Source organism: Rattus norvegicus, chromosome 1 (assembly GCF_036323735.1).
Source record: "Rattus norvegicus strain BN/NHsdMcwi chromosome 1, GRCr8, whole genome shotgun sequence".
Taxonomy (NCBI): domain Eukaryota; kingdom Metazoa; phylum Chordata; class Mammalia; order Rodentia; family Muridae; genus Rattus; species Rattus norvegicus.
The window spans coordinates 64561988-64588418 of NC_086019.1; the positions used below are offsets into that span (position 1 = coordinate 64561988).

Sequence of the window (26431 nt, forward strand, 5' to 3'; positions counted from 1 at the left end):
TTCTCAGTACAGAACTTTCTAAGACCAAGTTTCTTCAGGTCTACTGTGGAGGAAAATAAACTTTTCTTCAAACTAATACTTCCCTTCTATCTTGTTCTCAACAGTCATTATTTCTTCTGGGTTTTCTAGACACACATTTTTTCTTGTACAAGTAAAGATGGCTTTTCTGTGCCTTTCCATAATGGCATCCATGAGTGGCTTTGTCTAAAAGAGCACTTGCCTCTGAGACCCTGATAAACAGAGACAAACTTCAGTGTCCCAGCTATTATGGCTCTATTTTTTCCTTAGGAACATGCTAACTTTGAGATAAGCATTTTGTCATTTTAAGAGAATATTAATAGATTTGCTTCTACTGGAGGATTTATGAATAAGTCTAGGATTACACTAAAATGACTGTTCTGTACCTATGGAGATGCTTAAATGACTGTATTTTTAATGTCAGTTATTAATAGAATATGTTTTTACTAGTAGATTGCTTGGTATTTGATCATTTTGCATTTCTTGACATAAACCCATCTTGGTGTGATACATAGCTATCAATATGTTGTTGGGTTCTATTTGTTCCTATTTCATTTCAAAGTTTTTCATTGATATTCATAAGTTAAAAGCAGCTTTTTTCTGAAATATTATAAAGTTTTTTCACATCAATTATATTCACTAAAAACAGAATAACCATGATGCATTCTTTAGATATTTGTGATTTGAAATGGGTATTATTGAATCTTGCTGATCTTTAAGAGTTGAGTAAAAATTCCCTGAGCCTGGCACTTTCCTACAAAAGAACTCTTGAAATATTTCTCTATTTTCAATCTATAAAAACTAGTCCTTTCCATTTAACTTTTCTTTGGGGGAGGATTTTGGAAGGTATTATTGAGGGGATTCCTGTCTATGGAAACTATGCTGGATATGAGTCGCCCATTTAAGTGCGGTTCATTACAATAGGACCTACAGGAGTGGATTAATATCATGATCAGAGGGTGAGCTGAGTCCCTCTGGACTCTGACAAAGTAGCTGGGAGGCTGAGGCAAGAAGGTCCATCTGAGTATACAGCTAGGTTCTATTGTAAACCACCTCAGATCACCTCCACAAACTCCAAAGAAGGTACAGGGAATTCCTTTCTTTAGATTTTATGCTTCTTGAAGGGGCTGAATTACACTTGTAGTTTTTAATACATCACCAACAAATGTGATAAACATTTAAATTGTACAGTGAAGACAATTTATAAGTAAAAAATGCTTATACTTGTTTTACATTTATATATTACTGCTATATACCAGGTGAAAGGACACAGAGTTACTTTTTACTCTTTGACCAATGCCCGCACCCTTATTGAAAAAAAAAATGTTCATTCTTCTCACTTAAGCCTCCACTGATTGTTAACCTTCAGGCATGGTTTTTGCAAATGTTCTTTCACATAGAGCATAGAGGTATACACAATAAAACACTACAAACCCACCGACTTAAAGGTTGACTGTCAGCCTTCCCAATGCCGTGACCCTTTAACATGGTTCCTCATGTTGTGGTGACCACTCAACCACAAATTATTTTGTTACTACTTCATAACTATAATTTTGCTACTGTTATGAATTGTAACATAAATATATCTGGTATGCGATATATCTGAAATGTGATCCCCAAAGGAGTTCGGCCGTCAGGTTGGAAATTGCTGCTATCAATGCTGTCTGAAAGAGCAGAAGAATGGCCCTCACGTCCATCCCAACCTGACAGAGGAGTAACCAAAGCACTGCATGGATTCCTTTCCGTGACAGCGGAACTGGATGGTGCTTAAATGCCAAACACTCGTTTCTGGAAAAGGCCAAAGCACTGTGACATAAAATCTCAGAAAAACACTTCTCTTTGCTTATGTTACTTGAATGCGAAGTGCTAGTCGTAAAGAGCTTGTGATAAATGGTGGTGGACTCAAACAGTATAGTCGGTGGTGCATAAGTCTTCAAAGCTTCAGAGTAAAGTCTGCAATTGTTCTTGAAACTGGTATGGCAGTATTCCAGAGAAACCAGTGAGTGCTGCATAAATGCCGGTTAGTTATGTCTTTTCTTTTCTAAGCTGTTCTTTTTTTTCCTATGATTTCAGTGATCGTTGGTCTTAATTTGCATCTCCTTGAGAAGAAATCAGCTGAGCATGCATGCAACTTGCCATCATGATGTCCTGTCCTTCTTGTTGACAGTGGTCTCTTTCTTCTCCCATGGAAGCCTCAGCTCATTGTGGAGAGTATGTTGAGGGGCTGGGCCAAGACAAGGAGTGCTGGGCACTTCACTACCCTATACCAGTACCACGTAAGCATCCATAAGCTCAGACCCAGGTTCTTGTTTGTGCACCATCATTTTTGTGCCTCTTGATATGGAATTTTATGAGGACAAGTTATAGAAGACAAGTGACCTCTCAGAAAAGTCTGAGACACACAGTGGAGCAGGAGGGAGGGGTAGCAGTTTCTAGCCAGGAAGCATCAAGGTCTCATGAGGGAGCTGGCCTCCTTATGGGAGAAGCCACTGCCCCCAGCTATGTGGCAATGTGTTCCACAGCCTAGGGACACTATAAGATCTCTAAGTTCTACATGTGCAGGAGCTGTGGATGTAGCACAGAAGAATGGTGGAGAGGAAGAATTGCAACTACACTGGGAGAAGCATGCAGTTCTCTAAGAACCCGACAGAGACAGGGAATGCCTAGTTACAGATGAACTGCACATATGTGTAACACTTGATCCATCACTTTGTCACTCCTACACCACATGCTACAGTCATTCATGGAGCAGGTACCCATGTCTGGGATGACTAATACATGAAGAAATGAATGACGGATGTGAGAGTGTATTGTGACTCAGTAAAAATGAGCCGTTCATAGTCACAGCTTACTATCTATGGACTTCTAATGCTGGGTAACTATCTTAAAATACTGTCAGGCATGAAATGGATTTTTATCCCAGTACTCCACGGGGCTCAAGGTCTATTCGATTACACCACCTAGAAATCCTAAACTCAGAGCAAGCACACATACATACATGTCTGTCCTCTGCACCACAAGCCATGAGCTTTCCACAAGGACTAAAAGCAACTCCACAAGGGTAAGAGCGGTTTGGATGCCCTTCAAAGCAGCGAACACACCTGCAGGGTACAAAGAAACAACTGAGCAGAAAATAGTTGCTACCTCTTAAGACAAATTAAAAGATACCAAGATATTTTCCTTTACAAAATGAACAAGTTGATTTTTTAAATATTTTTTCTTTGACGTCTGTGTGTGTGCTGAGAATCAAACCCTCAGCTACTTTTACATACTAGACAAACACTCTACCGCTGAACTACATCCTGGAAAAAACTTCATATTGAGAATTATTAAATGGCATATAATTAAAGGGATCTTTAAAATAATTTAAACATTTTTCAAAAATAATAAATTCCCACAGATGACAAAACTAAGAATGAACTCACCTTTACATATGAGATAACAAGCATTTTCTAGTGATTATTATAAATTTTTCAAAACATTCTTATAAAATCACAAATTATGTAGAGAAACAAGCCCACAGCTTTAGGGGAGGTGCAGCACTCTAATAAGAAGACTGAATTCCTCAATCACTTACCAGGTACTACATAAGCCCCCTCACAGAGACAAATTAATGAGTTTGTGCAACTTTATCAGGTGGGAACCTCCAACACCAATAAGCATGGCCAACACCTAGTGGGTACCATGGAGCATGTCCAGGCCAAACAGGGCCCTTGAGGAGTAAGCAAGATCTCACTCATGCCATAATTAATGTAGCGTAGGACTTTTATATTTCTTCTACTGACAAAAAGCAAAGCAAACACACTGCTCATGTTTCCTTATGAATATCTGTGTACTATGAACATATATTAACATTTGCAAGTTTCATTAACATTACATATGCTCTATACAGTGGTGGCTTGCAATACTGTAATTACCAGTTGATAAAGGCTAATGCTAAATAGAAATGTTTTCAGAAGAGGGAGATCAAGCAGCCCAAGGTGAAGCACCATCGGTGTAGTTACAAACTGTGTGAGCCCAGTACAGGTATCCAGTGTCAACAAAACATATGTGACAAAACAATCTGTATGTGGAATGGCCACAGCTACAGGGTACATGCCACATCTTACATCTCTGGCTCTCAGAAGCTACATGTGATCAGCCCTCAGAGAACAGATTAGCACCTGTGTTCCAGCACTCCAAAGTGACTACGTCAAACCTGTATAGAAGCCAGGCTTCTCCAGAGCATGGGCAGACTAGTCACAGCCTTATAGTGTTTGTAATAAGGTTCAGGTTTGTAGTTGATGTCCATGTGCAGGTGAGGGCTGGCACAAGGTAGACAAGGCCTGTGATTGGGCAGTGAAAAGGTAAGGCGGGGACAGAGTTTTTGTAAGTCAGGAAAGAGGAAAAGAAAAGAAGAGAACCAAGATGAAGGGGAAAGGGTGACGCAGGTCCACGTGGCCTTAAATGGCCACAGGTAGTTATGAATACTTCATAAGGGGTGGATCTCTATAGGACAAATTGTCTTATCTAGGTGGGCAGGTAATATTGTTATCAACTGGTTGTGAGTTTATTGTGTGGACATTTTATGGACTTTAAATTTAATGATATAAATCTGATTGCTAAATTACAAGCTTATTGAGTTTTGATTTTAACGGGTTACTGGGAGTTGTGGCTATAACCACAGGGGGCAGATGCCGGGAATGTGAGCAAAGTTGGCAGCAAGAGAGCCGCTATGTAGGCAGGCTCTGATGGAACTGGTGTGGTAATGACCCGCCTTAGGAACTAGATGATAAGAGTTGCAAGAGGGCGGCTGCTGCCAGGCTCAGAGAGTAGCCAGAGGCAGTACAGGATGAAGATTGGGAGCTTAGCAGTTGAGACACTTTGCTGATTGAGATGAAAATACCCGCAGATGCCATGTAGCCCACCGAAGCCGGCACTAGCACAGGATGGTAGACATTCTTTTATTAATATTTACTGCACTCAGGTTTCATCCCCAGTTCAGCTCCAATTTCCCTCAGGGCAGTGCTGTGATGAAGGCTGGCCTTACCTCAGGTTCCTCAAGTCCCACAGGCGAACCCCATCACCAACAGCTGTAGTCAGGAAAAGATTATATGCCAGGGACTGCTGGGCTATAAAGGATGATCCCTGCCATCGGATGGGGAAAATAAAAAGTTAAGAAGAGCTTTCTAAAAATACTTTACTTATTTAATCTGGGAGGGGATGCGTGCCCCAGCGCATGTATTGACAGATGTTCAATAACTAGCAGGAGTTGGTTCTCTCTTCCCACCATGCAGGGCCTTGAGATCGAGCTCACATCATTCTCAGACTTAACCTCAAGTGCCTTTACCTGCTAAACCATCTCACAACCCCTAAGACAAACTTGTAAAGACTAATAACACCTAACAACCCTGGAACATAAACCCAGAAGTCAACATAACCTTTTAAATTTATAGCTTTAGAGTAGGACTCTAAACTTCCACGCAACCATGAATAGCACAGCAACCTATGTAGCAAACAGAGTGCACATGCAAAAAGGCCCTGCTGATGTTGACGTATCTTAGCCTATGTAAGGCCTATGTAAGTGTGCTCTGACTCATGATCTGATTCTCAGAATACAACCCCAGGATGAACAATGCCAGCTGGCAGGGTAACCAAGCAAGTACACTCTATCCTTAATAATGACTATGTGCTTACTCCACACTCAATGCCACTGAGAGCCACAGAACTAGAAAACAGCAACAGATAAAAGACTAAGATGTTTGCACACCAGCATGTTTGCACATCAGCATGTTTACACACCAGAATATTGACATACCAGCATGTCTGAACACCAGCATGTTTCTCAGTATTGATCATAATCTTTATTCAATAAATTATCTGGATGCCATGCATGGCACAGTGAGCACTGAGCGATTTGTAGTTGTCACACACCAAAAACACTGAGCTGCACCTTGGCAATCAAACACAAGTCTATGTACCACAGGACCCCAAGTCACTACGAGTAAAGACTCTGCAAGTCTAAGCCTTGACATCTGATGATTCTGGCAATCCCCTTGAAGAAAGACGGCTGTGTAAAACAACTGAGCACCACCAGAGAAGTCATTTAGCCCAAAGCATTCCTTAAACACACTGTAATTCATAAGACTACCTGAAGTACTATAACAAACTCAGTATAAGATAAACCTAGAAGGCATTTTTCATTTACAAACAGGAAATGAAGGCTTATATTAGGTTCAGTGGTAGCAAGCCACACTCTAAGGATTAACTGTGCCAGACAGCATTCTGCACACTTCTTTAGATCTTCATCCTTTTAGCAAACAAACTACTCAGTCTCCATTTATAGTCAAGAAATCTGATACACAGTCGTAGCACAGCTGTGAAGCTCACTTTAGTTAAACTTAGAATTATCCCACAGTGAAGCTTCAACTGAAGGATTGCCCAGAACAGACTGGCCTGTGACAGTCTTGATTGTTAATTGGTATAAGAGAGCCCAGCTTGCTGCAGACAGTGCCATTCACAGGGCATGGAGTCCTGGGCTACATAAGAAAGCTGGCTAAGCATGAGAGTGCCTACATTCCATTAGTAAATACTCCACCACTGTTTCTACTGACTTTCTTGGCTGAGTGAATGAGTTTCCTGGTGAGGAGTAAGGCTGTGTGCAAGAAGCCGGTCCACACATGAGTTCCTGCCCCTCACTTCTCTCAATGATGGACAGCGCCTGGAAGTATGAACCAAGTAAATCTTTTCTTCCTCTAAGTTGTTACTGTCAGTATTTTATCCATAGCAACACTAAGGAAACTGAAACACTTGTGAAGTATTTGTCGAACACTTTTTAAATAAAGAAGAAATATTTGATATGATTTTAAGATATCAATAAACACTAAGACATATTTTAATCTAAAAACAAATAATTTAATGATATAATACACAGCAATAGAAAAGTCTGGCCATCAACCCAGTTCAGGGGAATTCTTATAAATAGAATAGTGAATTAAACCCTACTTGTCCAGCTTAATATTGGAGGACATACTTAGAACTTGGCCCTAGGTGGTACATCTGAACAGTCAAGAGAGGCCTCACAGGCACTGACTGGAGTGACCACTTTAAGTCCTAAGTTTCACAAAGTGAGAACTGGCCTACTTTATACTTACTGAAATGTGATATTTGGACCAAGTATGACCTAGATGTGTCTGTGCGTGGACTTGAAGGACCTCGTACCACAGCACCCACATGGCTATGGTGAGTCTGACTCTTCTGATGTGTTCTGTGTCCATGTATGAAAATTTAAGAGGCATCTCCAAAAAACAAACCACTAAATATGGTGCCAACCTCAGTGACCTCATACTCTCTCCTCACATTCCATCGCATTCCATCATATGTTTATTTTCGGGAAGTTAAACCAGTTATTTCCCCATTTAAAAAAAAAAAAAAGAACTGTTTTTCCTAACATAACACCTCCCATTTAAGAGCACACCACAGTGGCTCTCAAAGGATTGTCAATCCACAAGGCCACATGGGAAGGCGAGACACATTCAATGGGAAGATTCCTCCAAGAAAGGAATGCCTTGAACCACCACCCGGGAAGGAGCAAGCAGGCCGTGCTTCCTCGCACCCTTGATGACTTGCAGGCCTGCCCTGTAAAATGGGGCAGGATCACCAAATCTCCTCAGAACCACTCTGACACTGATGCATACACACAATCCTATTTTCTAGACTGCTGCTGCCCTAGTATCCTCAGAAAGGAATATCCTCTTCAGGCTTTATCTACCATATAACAACACACCGAATCCAGAGTCTACTGCCTGCCTGGCCAGCACTGGCTCTACCTGTAAAACAACAGTTTACCCTAACTCTGAGTACCATCCATAGTCTGCTGTCCCTGTCTCAGCCCTGACATAAGAACCATGGCTGACTTGTGAGCAGAGGATGTGTCTCCTGAGGAGGGGCTTTAGCTGCTAAAGCAGGGGTAAGCTCCCAGACTGAGTGTGTCCCGGGAGACTGGAAGAAGGGCTGATTCAGCTCCTGCTGAACCCTCTTAGCTTGGAGAAGGCAGGCTTGGGGGTTGGAGATAGAGTAGACCTGCGACACTACACACAGGAAGAGAGCCAGGTCAGTGGATACCGCAAAAAGTCATACTGATGCTAACTCTATGTGTGGGAAATTAAACACTGGGTTCCACTGTTGGTGGATAAATGAGCTGTTTCTGCCAGAGGGAAAAAACACTGATTGTTGTGGCACAGCAGGGAAGCTGGGAGCAGGATTCCTTATCCCATAGCAGAGCAGGTAAGCCATGAGCAAAAGTAAATACAGAACAAAAGAGGTAAACAAGTACAAGTCCTTAAAAAGTAAACTCAAATCCCTTAAAGAATTATAAAAAATACAACCAAATAGGTGAAGGAATTGAACAAAACCATCTAGGATTGAAGAATGGAAATAGAAACAATAAAGAAATCACAAAGAGAGACAACCTAGGAGATAGAAAACCTAAGAAAGAAATCAGGAGTCATAGATGTAAGCACCACTAACAGAATACAAGAGAGAGAAGAGAGAATCTCAGGGACAAAAGATACCATAGAAAACATTGACACAGTCATCAAAGAAAATGTAAAATGCAAAAGGCTCCTAACCCAAAACATCCAGGAAATCCAGGACACAATGAGGAGATAAACCTAAGGATAATGGGTATAGAAGAGAGTGAAGATTCCCAACTTAAAGGGCCAGTAAATATCTTCAACAAAATTATAGAAGAAAACTTCCCTAACCTAAAGAAAGACATGCACATAAACATATAAGAAGTCTACACAATTCCAAATAGATTGGACCAAAAAAGAAATTGCTCCTGTCACATAATAGTCAAAAAACCAAATGCACAAAACAAAGAAAGACTATAAAAGCAGGAAGGGGAAAAGGTAAAGTGTACATATAAAGCAGATCTATCAGAATTACACCAAACTTCTCACCAGAGACTATGAAAGCCAGATGATCCTGGACAGATGTCATACAGATCGTAAGAGAACACAAAAGCCAGCCCAGGCTACTATATCCGGCAAAACTCTCAATTACCATAGATGGAGAAACCAAGATATTCAATGACAAAACCAAATTTGTACAATATCTTTCCACTAATCCAGCCCTACAAAGAATATCCAGATATCTATGGAACATTTCATCATAAAACAAAAGAATGATATATATTCTTCTCAGAACTTCATGGTACCTTTTCCAAATATGATCATATAATCAGTAACAAAATAGGCCTCAACAGACACAATAAAATTGAAATAATCCCAAGCATCCTATCAGATCACCATGGACTAACGCTGGTCTTCCATAACAACAAAAATGACAGAAAACCCACATGTACATGAAAGTTGAAAAATGCTCTATACAATGATAACTTGGTCAAGAAAGAAATAAAGAAATTAAAGACTTTTTAGAGTTGAATGAAAATGAAGGCACAATATACCGAAATTTGTTTAGTAGAGAAATCTATAAGACCTTTACAGAAGACATAATAACAATACTCTTCAAACTATTCCACTAAATAGAAACAGAAGGAATATTATCTAATTCCTTCTATGAAGCCACAATTACACCGATACCTAAACCACACAAAGACCCAACAAAGAAAGAAAACTTCAGACCAATTTCCCTTATGAATATCTACACAAAAATACTCAATAAAATTCTGGCAAACCAAACCCAAGAATATATCAAAAAACAAATCATCCATCATGATCAATTAGGCCTCATTCCAGGGATGCAGGGATGGTTCAATATACAGAAAACCATCAACATAATCCACTATGTAAACAAAATCAAAGAGAAAACCACAGGATCATCTCATCAGATGCTGAGAAAGCATTTGACAAAATTCAACACCCCTTCATGATAAAAGTCCTGGAAAGAATAGGAATTCAAGGCCCATACTTAAACAAAGTAAAAGCCATATACGGCATACCAGTAGCCAACATCAAACTAAATGGAGAGAAACGTGAAGCAATTCCACTAAAATCAGGGACTAGACAAGGCTGCCCACTCTCTCCCTACTTATTCAATATAGTTCTTGAAGTTCTGGCCCGAGCAATCAGATAACAAAAGGAGGTCAAACGGATACAAATTAGAAAGGAAGAAGTCAAAATATCACTATTTGCAGATGATATGATAGGATACTTAAGTGACCCCAAAAGTTCCACCAGAGAACTATTAAACCTGATAAACAACTTCAGCAAAGTGGCTGTGTATAAAATTAACTCAAACAAATCAGTAGCCTTCCTCTACTCAAAGGATAAACATGCTGAAAAAGAAATTAGGGAAATAACACCCGTCCCGATAGCCACAAATAATATAAAATACCTTGGTATGACTCTAGTCAAGCAAGTGAAAGATCCGTATGACAAGAGCTTCAAGTTTCTGAAGAGAGAAATTGAAGAAGATCACAGAAGATGGAAATATCTCCATGCTCATGGATTGGCAGGATAAATATTGTAAAAATGGCCACCTTGCAGAAAGCAATCTACAGATTCAATGCATCCCTATCAAAATTCCAACTCAATTCTTCATAGAGTTAGAAAGAGCAATTTGCAAACTCATTTGGAATAACAGAAAACCCAGGATAGTGAAAACTATCCTCAACAATAAAAGAACTTATAGGGAAACCACCATCCCTGACCTCAAGCAGTATTACAGAGCAATAGTGATAAAAATTGTACGGTATTGGTACAGAGACAGACAGATAGACCAGTGGAATAGAATTGAAGACCCGGAATGAACCTACACACCTATGGTCACTTGACCTTTGACAAAGGAGCTAAAACCATCCAATGGAAGAAAGATAGCATTTTCAGCAAATGGTGCTGGTTCAACTGGAGGTCAGCATGTAGAAGAATGTAAATCGATCTATTCTTATCACCCTGTACAAAGCTCAAGTCCCAGTGGATCAAGGACCTCCACATCAAACCAGATACACTCAACAGAAGAAAAAGTGGGGAAGAGCCTCGAACACATGGGCACTGGGGAAATTTTCCTGAACAGAACACCAATGGCTTATGCTCTAACATCAAGAATCAACAAATATGACCTCTTAAAATTGCTATAAAGTTTCTGTAGGAGAAAGGACACTGTCACTAGTACAAAACAACAACCAGCAGATTGGGAAAAGATCTTTACACAATCCTACATCTGTTAGAGGGCTAACATTCAATATATACAAAGAACTCAAGAAGTTAGACTGCAGGGAGACAAACAACCCTATTAAAAAATGGGGCTCAGAGCTAAACAAAGATTTCCCAGCTGAGGAATATCAAATGGCTGAGAAACACCTAAAGAAATGTTCAATACCCTTAGTCATCAGGCAAATGCAAATCAAAACAACCCTGAGATTCCACCTAACATCAGTCAGAATAGCTAAGATCAAAAACTCAGGTGACAGCAGATGCTGCTGAGGATGTGGAGAAAGAGGAACACTTCTCCATTGTTGGTGGAATTGCAGACTGGTACAACCACTCTGGAAATCAGTCTGGAGGTTCCTCAGAAAATTGGACAGAGAACTAACAGCTATACCACTCCTAGGCATATACTGAAAAGATGCTCCAGTATACAATAAGGACACATGCTCCACTATGTTCATAGCAGCCTTATTTATAAAAGCCAGAAGCTGGAAAGAACCCAGATGTCCTTCAACAGAGGAATGGATACAGAAAATGTGTCCATTTACATCTACACAATGGAATACTACTCAGCAATTAAAAACAATGACTTCATGAAATTTATAGGCAAATGGATGGAACTAGAAAAAAATCATCCCGAGTGAGGTAACCCAATCTCTCTCTCTCTCTCTCTCTCTCTCTCTCTCTCTCTCTCACACACACACACACACACACACACACACACACACACACACACACCAAAGAAAAAAAACACACATGGTATGCACTCATTGATAAGTGGATATTAACCCAAAAGCTTGAAATTACCCAAGATACAATCCACAGACCACATGAAGCTCAAGAAGAAGGACGACCAAAGTGTGGATGTTTCAGTCCTTCTTAAAAGGGGGGACAAAAATTCATGGGTGGGGAGGATATGGCAACCAAGTTTGGAGCAGAGACTTCCCCACCTGCAGATCCAGCCCATATATACATACATACATACATATATATATATATATATATATATATATATATATATATATATATATATATAGTCACCAAACTCAGATAATATTGCTGATGCCAAGAAGTGCATGCTGACAGGAACCTGATATAGCTGTCTGCTGAAAGGCTCTGCCAGCGCATGACAAATAAAGAGGCGGACTCTCATAGCCAACCATTGAACTGAGAATGAGGTTCTCATTGGAGGAGTTAGAGAAAGAATTGAAGGAGCTGAAGGGGTTTGCAACCCCATAAGAACAACAATACCAACCAACCAGAGATCCCAGGGTCTTAACCACTACCCAAAGAGTATACATGGACAGAGCCATGGCTCCAGCTGCATAAATAGCAGAGGATGGCCTTGTTGGGTACCAATGGGTGGAGAAGCCGTTGGTCCTGCCAAGGCTGGTCCCCCCAAGTGTAGGGGAAGGTCAGGGCAGGGAGACTTAAAAGGTGGGTCGTTAAGTCGTGGAACACCCTCATACAAGAAGGCAGGGGGGTGGAATAGGGGGTTTATGGATGGAAAACCAGGAAAGTGGATATTTTAAATGTAAATAAAGAATATCCAATTAAAAAAGGAAACAAACAGGACAGAAAATAGTTCCATGAGAGCATAGAAAACATATGTAATGACAAATACCTGCTCAGGGGCATAATAACATATGGAAGATGCTAGCACTGTTTGATGAAAGAGGACTAGTTTTTTTAGATGATATTTGTTGTTTATAAATTACAAAACACAAGCATGCATAAAAATTCTTGAAATATTAGAAAAGATTGTTTTAAATACAAGATTGAAATGTAACCTAATCTAATCAAAGAGATGAATTACTAAAATGTTTATATTAAGACAGGTAGCACTTACTTTTGTCTCATCTAAAGAATAAGGAACTCTTAAAGAAGACAGATCCATCTTAAGAAATGTACTCACTCTGTCACAATTGCTCACAAGCACACATGACTAACCCAAACTCCTCTCCTCCCTCCCTCCCCTTCTCATAGTCCTCAATACCTTTCACCTTCATGTTCTAGGTCTTCATGTCCCATTAGGTCAGTTTGGTGCTACCTTTGCTGTGAACATGGTTATGAGGCATCCTTTAGAGCATGCACAAACTATCAGGAGCTACAACCCCCTCCTTCAGGCTGCCATTGATCGCTAATAGCTCCTCACCCTAGGTAGAGCCTTACATGCCCCTCCCCCATCCATGCTGGAGTATAATGACTGGCTTGATCTTGTGTAGGTAGCCACAGCTGCTAAGCAGCGGCCATGTCATATCCAGAGCACAGCGTTTCACAGCACAACTTCTCATCCTCTACCTCTGCCCTGTGGGTCCAAAGGGGAAAGATTTGCTCTAGATGTCCTACTTTGTGTTAACACTCAAATGTCTCTTGTTCCCAGCACTTTGACAAACCATGAGTCTGCACTGATGGTAGTCCAAACACATACATACATCACATATATACACAAAAGGAAGTTTCTCTGACCAAGGTTTAAAACATCATTAATCTATGGGTACAAACATAAATATTTAGAAGGCAGTTCAACAACATGTTCATTTAACAAGTAGCCTTAGTAGTCTCCCCTTCCCCTGGGGCCTAATGATATTCTGAGCCACAGGCTCTGTGACCAGGTTTACATTACCAGGACTGAAACCTTCCTGTGAAACAAGCCTCAAATCCAACCAGAAAGCAGTCAGTTAGTCCCATAGCAATGCTACTATTACTGTACCAGGGAATACATCTGATGCAGTGGGTCAGTATTATAATGTGCAGGGTCCACTACTAGAGAGGTGGCCTGCATAGTACCTAACTATGATAGGTAGCCAGCAGGAGGTTAGTTTCCAGGATAGTTCCAGATTGATTTATCAATGTCTTTCAGTTATAGTGTCTACTGTCTTCAGCAATGGGTCTCACTGTCTAGCTATGATGGGAAGTCAAAAGCAACAGCAACAGCCTGGGTTATTGGGGTCCTCTGAGGCCTTTTGGCCAGTAACTCAAGGGGAAGTATCCCAACCTTAGCACTGAAAGGCTGCAAATTCCAGGCAAGCCTGAGTGACTTAATGAGATACTGTCTCAAAAATAAAATCACATCTTTAGTCAAAAACAAAACGAACAGATGGCAGGAAGATGGGCTCAGTTGTGAGGGCAAGCTGCCATACGCTGGAGAGGTTGGGTACTGTTGCAGACTGTTTCCTGTGCATACCCTGGCAGTTGCACTTGCTAGTTACAGCTCCAGTGGACCATTGGAATTAGTGCTAATTATACGCTAACCCCATGTACTTTCTGACCCACTGTCTATAAGCCATTCCAATGTGACACCCTGTCAGGCTGCCCTGCCCTCACTCACACCTCTCTTGGCTGGTTTCCACCACTCTAGACATATGCATCCCAATTCTGTGGCAGGCCCAGTGCATCCCACCACCATATACTCTCTTGAACTCAATTAAGTCACCACATGAAAGAACACATCACATAATAACTTCTGATCCAATTGATAAGATATAATTTGCCCACACTATGTCAAAGAGGATCACTGTATCCAACAGCTCAGGGAGAAACTGTGACACAGACTGTCAGAGCCTTCAGTGTTCATGACTATCATTAATTCCCGCCATCACATGTGCATCCAGCTTACGTGAAAACACACTGCTAGCCACAGATATTTACACTGATCCACAATTAGTCAAAGACAATGAACAAAAAAGTGTCATGCAATGTTGTCAACCCATCTGCAGGGGCTGGAGACATGGCCCATACACTGCTCTTCTAGAGGACCTGAGCTTCGTTCCAATCACCCATATAGAGGAACCTATAAGCTCCTTTAACTCCAGCGCTAAGAGAATTCAATGCCTCTGGTCTCCACAGACACCGGCACCCACACACAGATACACACAAACACACATAATTTAAAAACACAAAAAAAGATAATAAATATTTAAGATGTTTATAGCTACAGAAGAAAGTTTAGCATAGTTTGATAATCAGAAAAGGCTAATATTAGATCTGGCGATAGTTACAAAATTAAATTTAAATTTAAATTAACGTTTTAATTGTTAAACATGTTAAGCTCAAAGTTTTTAACTAATACGTATACTATCTACAAACTCACTTTATTTTGACAGATGCGATGGACGGGCCGTGAATGAACTTCAGCTAGCACTGCAGCACTGCAGCCAGCATTGAGGTCAAAAACTTCCACAGTCCGGTCCCGGCCAGCTGTGAGTATGATGTCTGCAGCAAGTCAGTCAAGGGTCCTCTCAGCAGTCTCACCTATGAGCACACAGTTCTTCCTATGTTATTACAAAAGACTGGACCCCCACAAGACTCAGAAATGGATAATTACTAAAGAACTTCTGAAGATCCATGGAAAATACTCAGCGCAACTCTACCACACCTGCCTCCCAGCGAGGGCAGGAGCGGAAGAAGCAGCAGAGCTCACGGTGAGTGGGAGAGCAAGGCAAAGGGGAGACACCCACTGGAGACTGACACTCATAGCGTAAGCTAAAGATGAAACGACAGAGCCCATCTGCACGAGGCCCTGCACAGCCCTCTATGGCTTTTCATCAGTGCAAGCTGTAGGCCCAGCACCGTGCTCTGTTCACATGGCAACCGCTCTGAGTTCTGCCAGTCCTGTCCACGTAATCCAAGGACACCTATCGCAAGTGTGACAGGTTACCAAGAAATACACTCAATGACGATGCATGACTCAGTAAACACAGACAAGTCTTAGGAGCTTGCCTTGCTGCGTCATAGTCCAAACTGTGCTTCTAACTAGTAAGATGAGGTTACTCCACGCACGATTACTGCAAAGATCCCACACTGCACAGGAGAACCATTCATCTGATCTTTACGTCCAGCATGACACCTGGAAAGGGCTTGCCAAAAAGCAATGCTCAGGGCAAAGCACACCAACAGACTGAGAGGAAGGATACGGGAATAAAAGTCGTTCACCGCTGACAGGCTGGTTATGTCTGCTGCACTGGTCGTTGGGAGCCTGAAAATAGGCTTATACCTGCTTTTTGGTTTATACCTGGAAGAAAGAAACAAGGAAATGACCGATGATTTTACTTCTGACTACAACCAAACAGCCTACATTTAAAATTATAAAAATGAAAATAAGGTTTTGCATTGCTTAATCATGTTATAATACTAAGGGAGTGAATGAACTAGCCCCCTCATCCTTCCTTTGGGAAATTAATTTTCTATCAGAAATTCTAGGGCTGTTTTTTCTCTAGGAATGGCTCAATGTAAATAATGGTATATTATATATCTGAAACAACTGATTCCTAACTATGAGAAAGCAAGCTTGTTCCTTAATTGTAAAATAACTATTACCTTGTAGGCACTCAACCAGTTATATAGTGTTAATATCTCATCTTAAGTATTAGTCCTTGTCATTTTCAGAAAGATAACATGAGCATGGGATATTTCTTTAGTGGGTGCATGATCTTAATCGTGGATAATTTCCTAAGGGGAAGTAAGTAAGTAGTCTCTGCCCAGTCGGAGGACAGGTTGGCAAGGCCAAATGTGTCAAGAGTCAGACTGATGGCATAGGAAGCCACGCCAGACTGACGGCAGCTGCCACACTGTCCAGGATGAGGACAGGTGTGTTCTCAAGCAGGTGGTGGAAGGTGCTCCCTGGAAGAGCACTGTATCCGAGGCTGAGGAACACTGGAATGGTCCCAGAGCAACAGAATTCAGAGACAGGCCCCAGGCCTGCAGAAACATAAGAGAGGTGGCCATACAGAGATAGAAACAGTACAGTCGAGTCTCAGAAGAATCTAGAGAAGAGATTGGCAGTCACTGAGATGGCTACGATGAAACACGGCTTACAGCAGTGGTTTTAACCTTCCTACTGATGTGACCCTTTAATACAGTTCCGCATGTTGTGGTGACCCCCAACCAAAGATTATTTTCATCACTACTTCATAACTGTAGTTTTGCTACTGTTATGAATATGAATCGTAATGTAAATATTTTTGGAGATAGAGGTTTGACAAAGGGGTTGCAGCCCATAGGTTAGGAATTGCTGGCTTACAGTTACACAGAAGGATGGCTGAGAAAGAAGTCATTTTATCTAGAAAAATGTGTTAAAACTATAGAACAATATGCTGAGAGAGAAGGCCAAGCAGATAATCCTGCAGGGACAAACACAGTCAACATCCTCACTCATCTTCAGAAGTGAAAGCACACCTCTCAGAAGCTGTCTCCTCTTTCTTGTTGCCACCACCTGAGCCGCAATTTGGATTATCTATTCTAAGTCCGTGTCTATCTAACCAGGTAAGTAGTAAAACTCTGGCTAGACTGGAGCCTACAGTGGTGATCACAGAAAAGGACCAAAAGTTTGACACAGAGCAGTTCACCAATGGCTGAAAGACCTTGTTGGGACGGACCCACTTCACCCTGTTTAACTTGTGGTGTTCCTGACAGGAGCTGCCAATCATAACAGGCAGAGCCTTCTGTTTTGGGATGGGATGGGGTGGGATGGGATGGGGTAGGATGAGATAGGATGGGGTGGGTGGGGTGGGGAGGGATGGGATAGGGTAGGTTGGGGTGGGGCAGGATAAGATGGGATGGGGTAGAATGGGATAAAGTAGGATACGGTGGCTGAGGTGGGAAATGTGTGATGGATGGGCTGGGATGAGTGGGTTCAAAGATGTAGATTGGGTTAGCTCCACACTGGTTCTGACACTGCAAGTCTGGCCCAGCAGTGAGGTCAAGGTAAACAGCAGGCAATTAGCAGTCCTCATTGTAACCTGCATCATTTCACTCAGCTATGATGACATCAAGTGTCCTACCTAGAAGGACTAAAAGGTTGGGCAGTTGCTGACACCCGAGAATTGTGCTGAATTCCAGCAGGCGCATGTGATCACTCATCAGGATACATTTTTACCTGTGCTTTTAACAGCTTTGCAATGAGAACAAAACTAGAAAAACGTCTAAAACTAGAAAACAACACATTTTATTGTATAAGGTGGTAAATGGAAGAAAAAGGCTCTTTTTACGTAAGTGAATGTTGTGATGAATATTGTGGCAGACATTTTAATGTATAACAATATTTACACTAAAATATTCTTTGAGTATCAGAAATCTCTCATTATTATTAAGTATTCTTCTAGGTAGTGTATCGATTTTGCACTGAATTACAGACTGTGAATACCACTGTTTAACTGCATTCTGTTTCCCACTGTCCTACGTTACAGCAGCCTCTTAGCACTCGCTTGTCAGTCCTCTTTCCACTTGTCCACAGGGTACAGAGACATAGGCAGGCCGCACCGCCCTCACAACTTCTCTTGCAAGACAACACTAGCTCCTGCCCTTGTGGAGTGGCAAAGTGCAGAGAGGGGCACAGAGAAATGTGTGTTACGGCCCGGGGAACTGCGAAGCCAATAACTAAAACTCCCCCTTGCAAAAGTTTGGGTTTTTGTTTTTTTTTTAAAGCTTAAGATTTTAAAGTTCATGCCTCTAGGAATGAAAGGGCAGGGCAGAGTGGGAATGTGGGCTGACTCTTTGGGGTCAGAGCAGGAAGGCTCAAAGCCACTTACCTTCGTATGTCATCCCTACAAAGGTCAATGTGGTACTTCAGCAGACAAAATTCAGGGCCAGAAGACAGCAGTATGAAAGTATCCATGTAGTAGAATTGTGCAGATGCTACTGGCTTGGGAAAAGCATCTGCAGCCTGTGAGGCAGAACAGCTGTGAGAATCCTGGGCACACTAACAGACTCTCCCCAACACCACACACACACACACACACACACACACACACACACACACACACACACACACACACATACACACACACACACACACTGTCCTCATCTTCAACACATCTTGTCACAACCAACTCACAATGCTGATTTTGCTTACTGACCATTGCCAAAGCTTATTTAAAAGAAACTGGAAAATCTGAGGGTAAAGGATTGTCAAGACTGAATCTCACTATGTAACCCATGCTGCCCTGACTTAGAAGATCATCATCCATCCTGCCTCAGCCTCCTTGATCAGGGTTTACAGGCTTGTGTTACAAGATTGGGAAAGTGGGGAAAATGAAATATTGAATATCAAGTATAGTCAACCATTGTTGAAGTAGAGAACATGATCTGAAGCAGTATAAGAAGTGTTCTAATGGAGAGTACAGACATTTCTGGATCCTAGCATAATCCACCAGTATTGTTTTTTATTTTATTTTTCTTGGATATTTATGTATTTATATTTCAAATGTTATCCCCTTTCCCCCCTCTCCCAACTCCCCTCCCCCTGCTTCTATGAGGATTCTCTGACTCCCACCTCAACGCCCTGGCATTCCCCTACATTGGGAAAATGAGCCTTCTCAGGACCAAGGGCTTTTCTTCCTACTGATGCTGGACAATGCCATCCTCTGCTATATGTGCGGCTGGAGCCATGGGTCCCTCCATGTGTACTCTTTAGTTGGTGGTTTAGTTCCTGGGAGGATGGTGGAGTCTGGTTGGTTGAGATTGTTGTTCTTCCTGTGGTGTTGCAAACCCCTTCAGCCACCTGGGGACCCATCCCATATGCAGCCAACAAACCCTACTGCTGATGCCAAGAAGTGCTTGCTGACTGGAACCAGAAATGGATGTCTCCCGAGAGGCTCTTCTAGAGCCCTACTGATACAGATGAGGATGGTTGCAGCTAATGCACCAGTATTTAAAAGCACCTTTTGTTTTAATATTTTTTCATCTTTATTAACTTGGGTATTTCTTATTTACATTTTGATTGTTATTCCCTTTCCCAGTTTCCGGGCTAACATCCCCCTAACCCCTCCCCACTTCTCTATGGGTGTTCCCCCTCCCAATCCTCCCCCCATTGCCGCCCTCTCCCCAACAATCATGTTCACTGGGGGTTCAGTCTTGGCAGGACCCAGGGCTTCCCCTTCCACTGGTGCTTTTACTAGGATATTCATTGCTACCTATGAGGTCAGAGTCCAGGGTCAGTCCATGTATAGTCTTTAGGTAGTGGCTTAGTCCCTGGAAGCTCTGGTTGCTTGACATTGTTGTTCATATGGGGTCTCAAGCCCCTTCAAGCTCTTCCAGTTCTTTCTCTGATTCCTTCAACGGGGGTCCTATTCTCAGTTCAGTGGTTTGCTGCTGGCATTCGCCTCTGTATTTGCTGTATTCTGGCTGTGTCTCTCAGGAGAGATCTACATCCGGTTCCTGTCAGCCTGCACTTCTTTGCTTCATCCATCTTATCTAGGTTGGTGTCTGTATATGTAAGGGCCACATGTGGGGCAGGCTCTGAATGGGTGTTCCTTCTGCCTCTGTTCTAAACTTTGCCTCTCTATTCCCTGCCAAGGGTATTCTTGTTCCCCTTTTAAAGAAGGAGTGAAGCATTTGCATTTTGATCATCCCTCTTGAGTTTCATGTGTTCTGTGCATCTAGGGTAAGTCAAGCATTTGGGCTAATAGCCACTTATCAATGAGTGCATACCATGTGTGTTTTTCTGTGATTGGGTTACCTCACTCAGGATGATATTTTCCAGTTCCATCCATTTGCCTATGAATTTCATAAAGTCATTGTTTTTGATAGCTGAGTAATATTCCATTGTGTAGATGTACCACAAATTGTTTTAATTTTAAAGAAAGACCAACATTGTGTCTCATGAAATCAAGTCCACACAGAGACCAACACTGAAGAACATTTGTTCCTCTGGTACTGCTGAAAACTTCCAATGGGGCACTGACCCTGACCAACCCATCTGCCCTTTGCCCTCTGCCCTGTCCTCCTATGAGAGGACATGTGCCTGTGGCCACTGACAATGTACTCAATCCTAGCCAACCATTCAGCATTGCAGCACAGTATTCAGACCCTGTGAGTGTGGGTCGTAAGACCAACTGAGCATGTGCAGCCCAGCCCAGCATTACCAGAGAGTACAGCATCCTTGGGTCTCTAGGCCAGGAAAAGGTCAAACTTCAAAGTACAATTTCTATCATTCTCATATACTGTTAAGTTTAAAGATTATAAGTCAAAATATCCAGACTCAGCCTGTCTGACGTTTCCGAAATGCTTACCACTTCTGGGTTATGTCTGCAGTTTGTAAGGTCATAATTCATGGGTAGAAGCAGGGTTTCTTAGCATCCTCTCTTCTTCCTACCTTAGTAGTGAGAGTTCTGTGCTCTGTCTCTCCTTTCTCACTCTACTTCCAAATAACCTCACAAACGTTCCTTTAGCCAGTCACTGTGCTCCCTCACATAGTGTCCTCTGGCCATCACTGTTACCTCTGCGATATTACAATGAACTAATATGTAAACTTCGCTGTGCTTTACTGTGGGTATTTTGCCATTTCCACACCATAACATATATATTTAATGTACGTCAATGAACTTATCACATACCAAGAGTGTATTACTATGTGTTATATATGTATATATTTCATATGTGAATGAATGAAAGAAACTGCCCCACCATGGTGTTTCTACTGCAGTAAAACAGAGCCTCATATCTGTTGCTGGCCTCCCTCAAACAGAGGCAGATGGCTGTGACTGTCCACAACTCAGCATCACTAAGCATTTTGTCTGATGTCACTGACCATCATGACATAGGTGCCCATGTACACATTACCAAAAGCATCACGAATTCTGTCCTGGGAACTGACCACACCCTCAGTGTCCGGTCTCGGGCTGTAGACAGCAGCCACCTCTTGTCATGGCTCCAGCAGACAGTGTTCACAGCTCCATCGTGACCTAGGTATTCAGGATTAAGCGAAACCAAGTAGAATGTCTGCCTGTATAAGAACAGGCCAGAACTGCCTCTTCTCCAGGAATAAAGGAAGCGGTTTCTTGCTGCTGGACTAAAAGACCAGGCCCAGCATCAGATAACCTTGCATTAAAGGTGTTCTTTTTTTAAAATCAGTTTTTTCTTCTTTCCTTTCTACTGCTCCCTGAATGACAACTCCAAGACCAATTATTTATTATTGAATACCTAGGCCATAAGTTTTGGCTCATTTCCTGACTGGTTCATAACTTATTTAACCCATTTAAACTATTCCATATCTACCATTTAGTTAGTTACCCCCTCCCCTTCAGTACTGGCCTGCGTCTTCCTTCGTATCTCCTCAGCATCTCTCCTAGCATCCCGCTGAGTTCATTGACCTGCTGGTTTATATCTGTGACTATTTACCAGATTTCTCTCGCTTTCCGCTGTGTCCTGCCTCCTATTTCTTGCCTCAGCTCATAGGCCACCAGCCTTTGTATTGACAGGTGGTACTTACAAGAGATTTTCTCTACATGACGGCCTACTGATGAGGCTTGTAGAGGATGCCTTTCTAAAATCTCAAATTTCTTAAAGATAAAGTTCTGACTTCATGTGCCCAGGTTGGGGAAGTTCTAATACCACAGTATAAAAAGCAGTGCTCTAAAAAAGAGTACAAAGGTCTCTGGACCCTGTGATAATCTATCAGTATAAATAAGCCTTTACTTTTAGTTCTAAGTAAGAAAACAGAAGAACTCACTGAGGATGCTTGGACATGCTCTGATCATCTGCTCTGGCCAATAGCTGCTTTGGATGCTGGCTTATACCAGCCCAGCAGTGGACAACACCTGCTAGGGAAACCACAAGCAGGTAGGACCAACCTTCAGTTATGCAGCCCCTACTCTTCAATTTCTTTCTGACAAGGAGCACACTGTCTCCTAGGCCCACCTTTGCCATTATAGTCTTTACAAAGCAAACTTGAAACCACAACTACCTGAGTGTTCTGAGAGACCTAAAAGCCCAAGGATTCATAGGAGAAGAGACCTGGAGACAGCATCATGGGCTCGTCCCTGGGTGAGCCAGTGAAATTAAGTAGACGGGGAGCTGGAGGCTGCACAGTGTCAGGCATACACAGAACATCAGTGACCCAAGACACGCTGAAGCATCACACTCCACCCCGTGGTGCCCTGTGGTAAACTCCGCAGCATAAGGAACCACAGCTTTGACAAGGATCTAACTGACAGGACCCTCCCAGCAGGCTGCTCTCAGCACGGGAACGTGCACACTGCAACTGAAAGGGCATTCAGTGAATCAGTATCACCAGAGCACACCGGCCCGAAAGACGCCAGAATAGAAATGGAAAGGCAAGGCGGAGAGTACTGTACGTAAGATGCCACTCTGAAATGGGACCTCAAAACAGCAAAAAGTTACCAAACAGAAAAATTATGCCAAATGGCTTTGCTGCCCTCTTGTGTCGAGTTGTGGCATTTTTCACAAAAGCACAAAGGACCACGCAAATGCCCAAAGAACATTTATTTACTCACTGCTGTAGGAACGCAGCATGGAAGTTGCTCAAATGGCTGGGAAAACCGTTGACGGAATCAGAGAAAGGACTGGAAGAGCTTGAAGGGGCTCGAGACCCCATATGAACAACAATGCCAAGCAACCAGAGCTTCCAGGGACTAAGCCACTACCCAAGACTATATACATGGACTGACCCTGGACTCTGACCCCATAGGTAGCATTGAATATCCTAGTAAGAGCACCAGTGGAAGGGGAAGCCCTGGGTCCTGCTAAGACTGAACCCCCAGTGAACTAGTCTATGGGGGGAGGGTGGCAATGGGGGGAGGGTTGGGAGGGGAACACCCATAAGGAAGGGGAGGGGGGAGGGGGATGTTTGCCCGGAAACCGGGAAAGGGAATAACACTCGAAATGTATATAAGAAATACTCAAGTTAATAAAAAAAAAAAGACAAAAAAGAATGGAAATGGAGAGAGAAGTCAGGTCAGTTCCAAGTATCATTGAGTTCAGAACTGTTCTGTTCAATTCATTTTGAACACTTCAGTGCAGTTGAACTCTGTTCAAAGCAAAGAAGTTGAGTTCATGGAGTTCGGAGACAATCCTTCAAAGCAGAGCAATTCAGTCTCAAAACAAGAGAAGCAAATTTCAATCAGTCAGTTGAAGTGGAGTTTAAGTCAGAACAGCTGAGTTGAAACAGCCAGCTAGAGTTCAGAAAGCTAGAAAGGGTGAATGTATCTAGTAGTAAATCTCAGAGGCTCAAACATTCATTCTAGGGCTAGGTTAGCAGATGGAGGCTGAAATCTGAAACTTTTAAGATCTGAACTTGTAGAAAATTAGATTATACAAAGGACAGAAGCTTCCATACATAGGCCTAGTGATAGATAGAAATACTCTGGGTTCAGCTAAAATTATGTATTCATAAAACTTAGGTATGGCTTTCATCCCATGACTTCATCTGGGTAAATAAAAGCTAAATTTACATTTAAAAAAAAGGCTGGGAAAAGAATACCACACGGTCTGGCTCTCACTGTTGCTCTGTTCACAATGGTCAGAATACGGAATCAGCCTAGGTGCCTATCCACTGACCTACTATAATGAAAATGCAGTACCTTTACTCAGTAGAATACGATTCAGCCATTAAGAAAAGCAAAATTGGGGTTGGGGATTTAGCTCAGCAGTAGAGCGCTTGCCTACCAAGCGCAAGGCCCTGGGTTCAGTCCCCAGCTCCGAAAAAAAAAAAGGAAAAGCAAAATTATGGAACCCCCAGGTAAATGTATGTGGATGAAAACAATCATCCTGAGGTAACCCAGACCCAGAAACACTAATGTTCCATGTTTTCTCTCATTCATGATATTATCTTCGACACTTCTGATACGGTGTTTCATCTGGAATTCCTATGGAAGTCAGGAAATGAGTGAGGTGCCCTGGGGTGGGGCTTTCAAAGGAGCAGAGATCGAATGAAATGGTATAAGAGGTGAAGAGCAGTGATGGGAAAGGGAAGGTTAAATGTGGTAGGGGGTGGGAACACAGAGTAGAAGAGGGAGCGTAACTAACACTGAAGAATTTTGAAAATGCCACATGAAAGCCAACTGCAAAATAAGTATACTTAAAGTGTATAATACATATATAAGAAGAAATTAAATAGAGTTACTCTATAATGAGGTGATAAAGCCCTACTAGATACCATAGGCTAACAAATAAAAGGCCCAGAGTTCAGAATGGTTACCACTTTGGTTTTTACTGGCCACTGGGGTCCCACAGAACCCCAAATATTACAGACCATTACCAATGTTCTTGGCTACATCCAGAAACTGATGGTAAGACCATATGGATAAAGACACTGTATGCTTGAGTCATAGGATCTAAAAAAATGAAGCTGATTAACACCTGAAGGTTCATCCCGACTAGCTGGTTTGCACATACTGGGAGGCGCTACACATGCTACCACAGAGAAGTTATCATGAATCACGCCTGGCTGCAAACTCTCAATGCTGCAATGGGCCTGGCAGGACATGGCCATTTTAATAGTAGTGTGAATGCCGAAGAGATAAACTATTTTCTGATTGAATTTAAGGCCCATCCACAAATTGAAACCCATACCAGGCACCAATATCAGGGCTAAGAACTTGTGGCTAGTAGACAAGCCATAGGGTCTAGGGGAGAACATAGTACTAGTACTATGCTGAATGGCCACAATGTTACAGTGACTCCTGATGACTTAACCTTATATCCATAGATTGGGGCACCTCTCAACCTTCATCACACTCAGTGCTGTCCTCAACAGGCGGTGATTAACACAGAGACCTTCATCTGGCAAAGGTGCAAACACAGTAAGAAACTGAAATGCTCAATCTGAGTGGGACATCTATATCCAGCTATAGCACTCCCTCCCAAGGCTCAGGAGAAGAAACAGAAAGGCTGGAAGGGCCAGAGGTGGCAGAAAGTCACAAGGACACTGTTTGCAGATATGGCAGGGCAGTTGGCATATGAACGCGCAGCAGTTCTGGCAGCATGAACACGTCTGTGCAAGCTCAAACCAGACAAAATCCCAATGTGGAGGAGAGGTAGGCATGAAGAGCTGATGGCCACTGAGAGCAGCTGGGAGAGGGGAGACTTGGTTTTCTTAAGGGCCTGTCCCTGGTAGGTCAATCAAACTCCAGTGAAAGCCAGCATACAAAAGTTTATGGACAACACAAATTGGAATTGATGGGTTAAAAAACAAACAAACAAAAGAACACAAAGCTGGGTACGTAAGGAAGGGATGAATCTGGGAAGAGTCAAGGAAGTGAGCATGATCAAATACATTTTACAAAATTCATTAAGAACTAATTAAAAATAAATAAACAACACTAACAAATGTCCTGAGCACTCACCAAGCCTGTGAACAGCCAAGGCCATCAGGAAACAGCACTGTGACTGCACCAGCAGAGAGCACCTATGACACTGGCACTGGCTCACATCTGCCCTGGGACAGGGCATGTTTGAGCATCCTGCCTGACAATGTGCTCGCACAGTACCTGCTCGCACAATCCTACCTCCTGTCTTCTCAAGTT

The 26431-nt window shown here is 42.3% G+C and overlaps 1 protein-coding gene across 21 annotated transcripts in view; it reads right to left on the minus strand.

The window, feature by feature from the left end:
* Positions 1-26431, minus strand: part of Wdr27 (WD repeat domain 27) — a 118199-nt gene that overhangs the window by 56613 nt on the left and 35155 nt on the right. For 19 of the 21 annotated variants that reach the window (XM_063280900.1, XM_039100076.2, XM_063280899.1 and 16 more), the window contains 6 exons: positions 21729-21850; positions 18698-18831; positions 16085-16182; positions 15262-15383; positions 5048-5145; positions 3017-3119 (listed from right to left, as the gene is read on the minus strand). In XM_063280900.1, coding sequence (XP_063136970.1) covers positions 3017-3119; positions 5048-5145; positions 15262-15383; positions 16085-16182; positions 18698-18831; positions 21729-21850 — 677 coding nt within the window. The remainder of the gene's footprint in view (positions 1-3016; positions 3120-5047; positions 5146-15261; positions 15384-16084; positions 16183-18697; positions 18832-21728; positions 21851-26431) is intronic. The other 2 variants (XM_063280901.1, XM_039100071.2) reach the window with 1 other exon arrangement.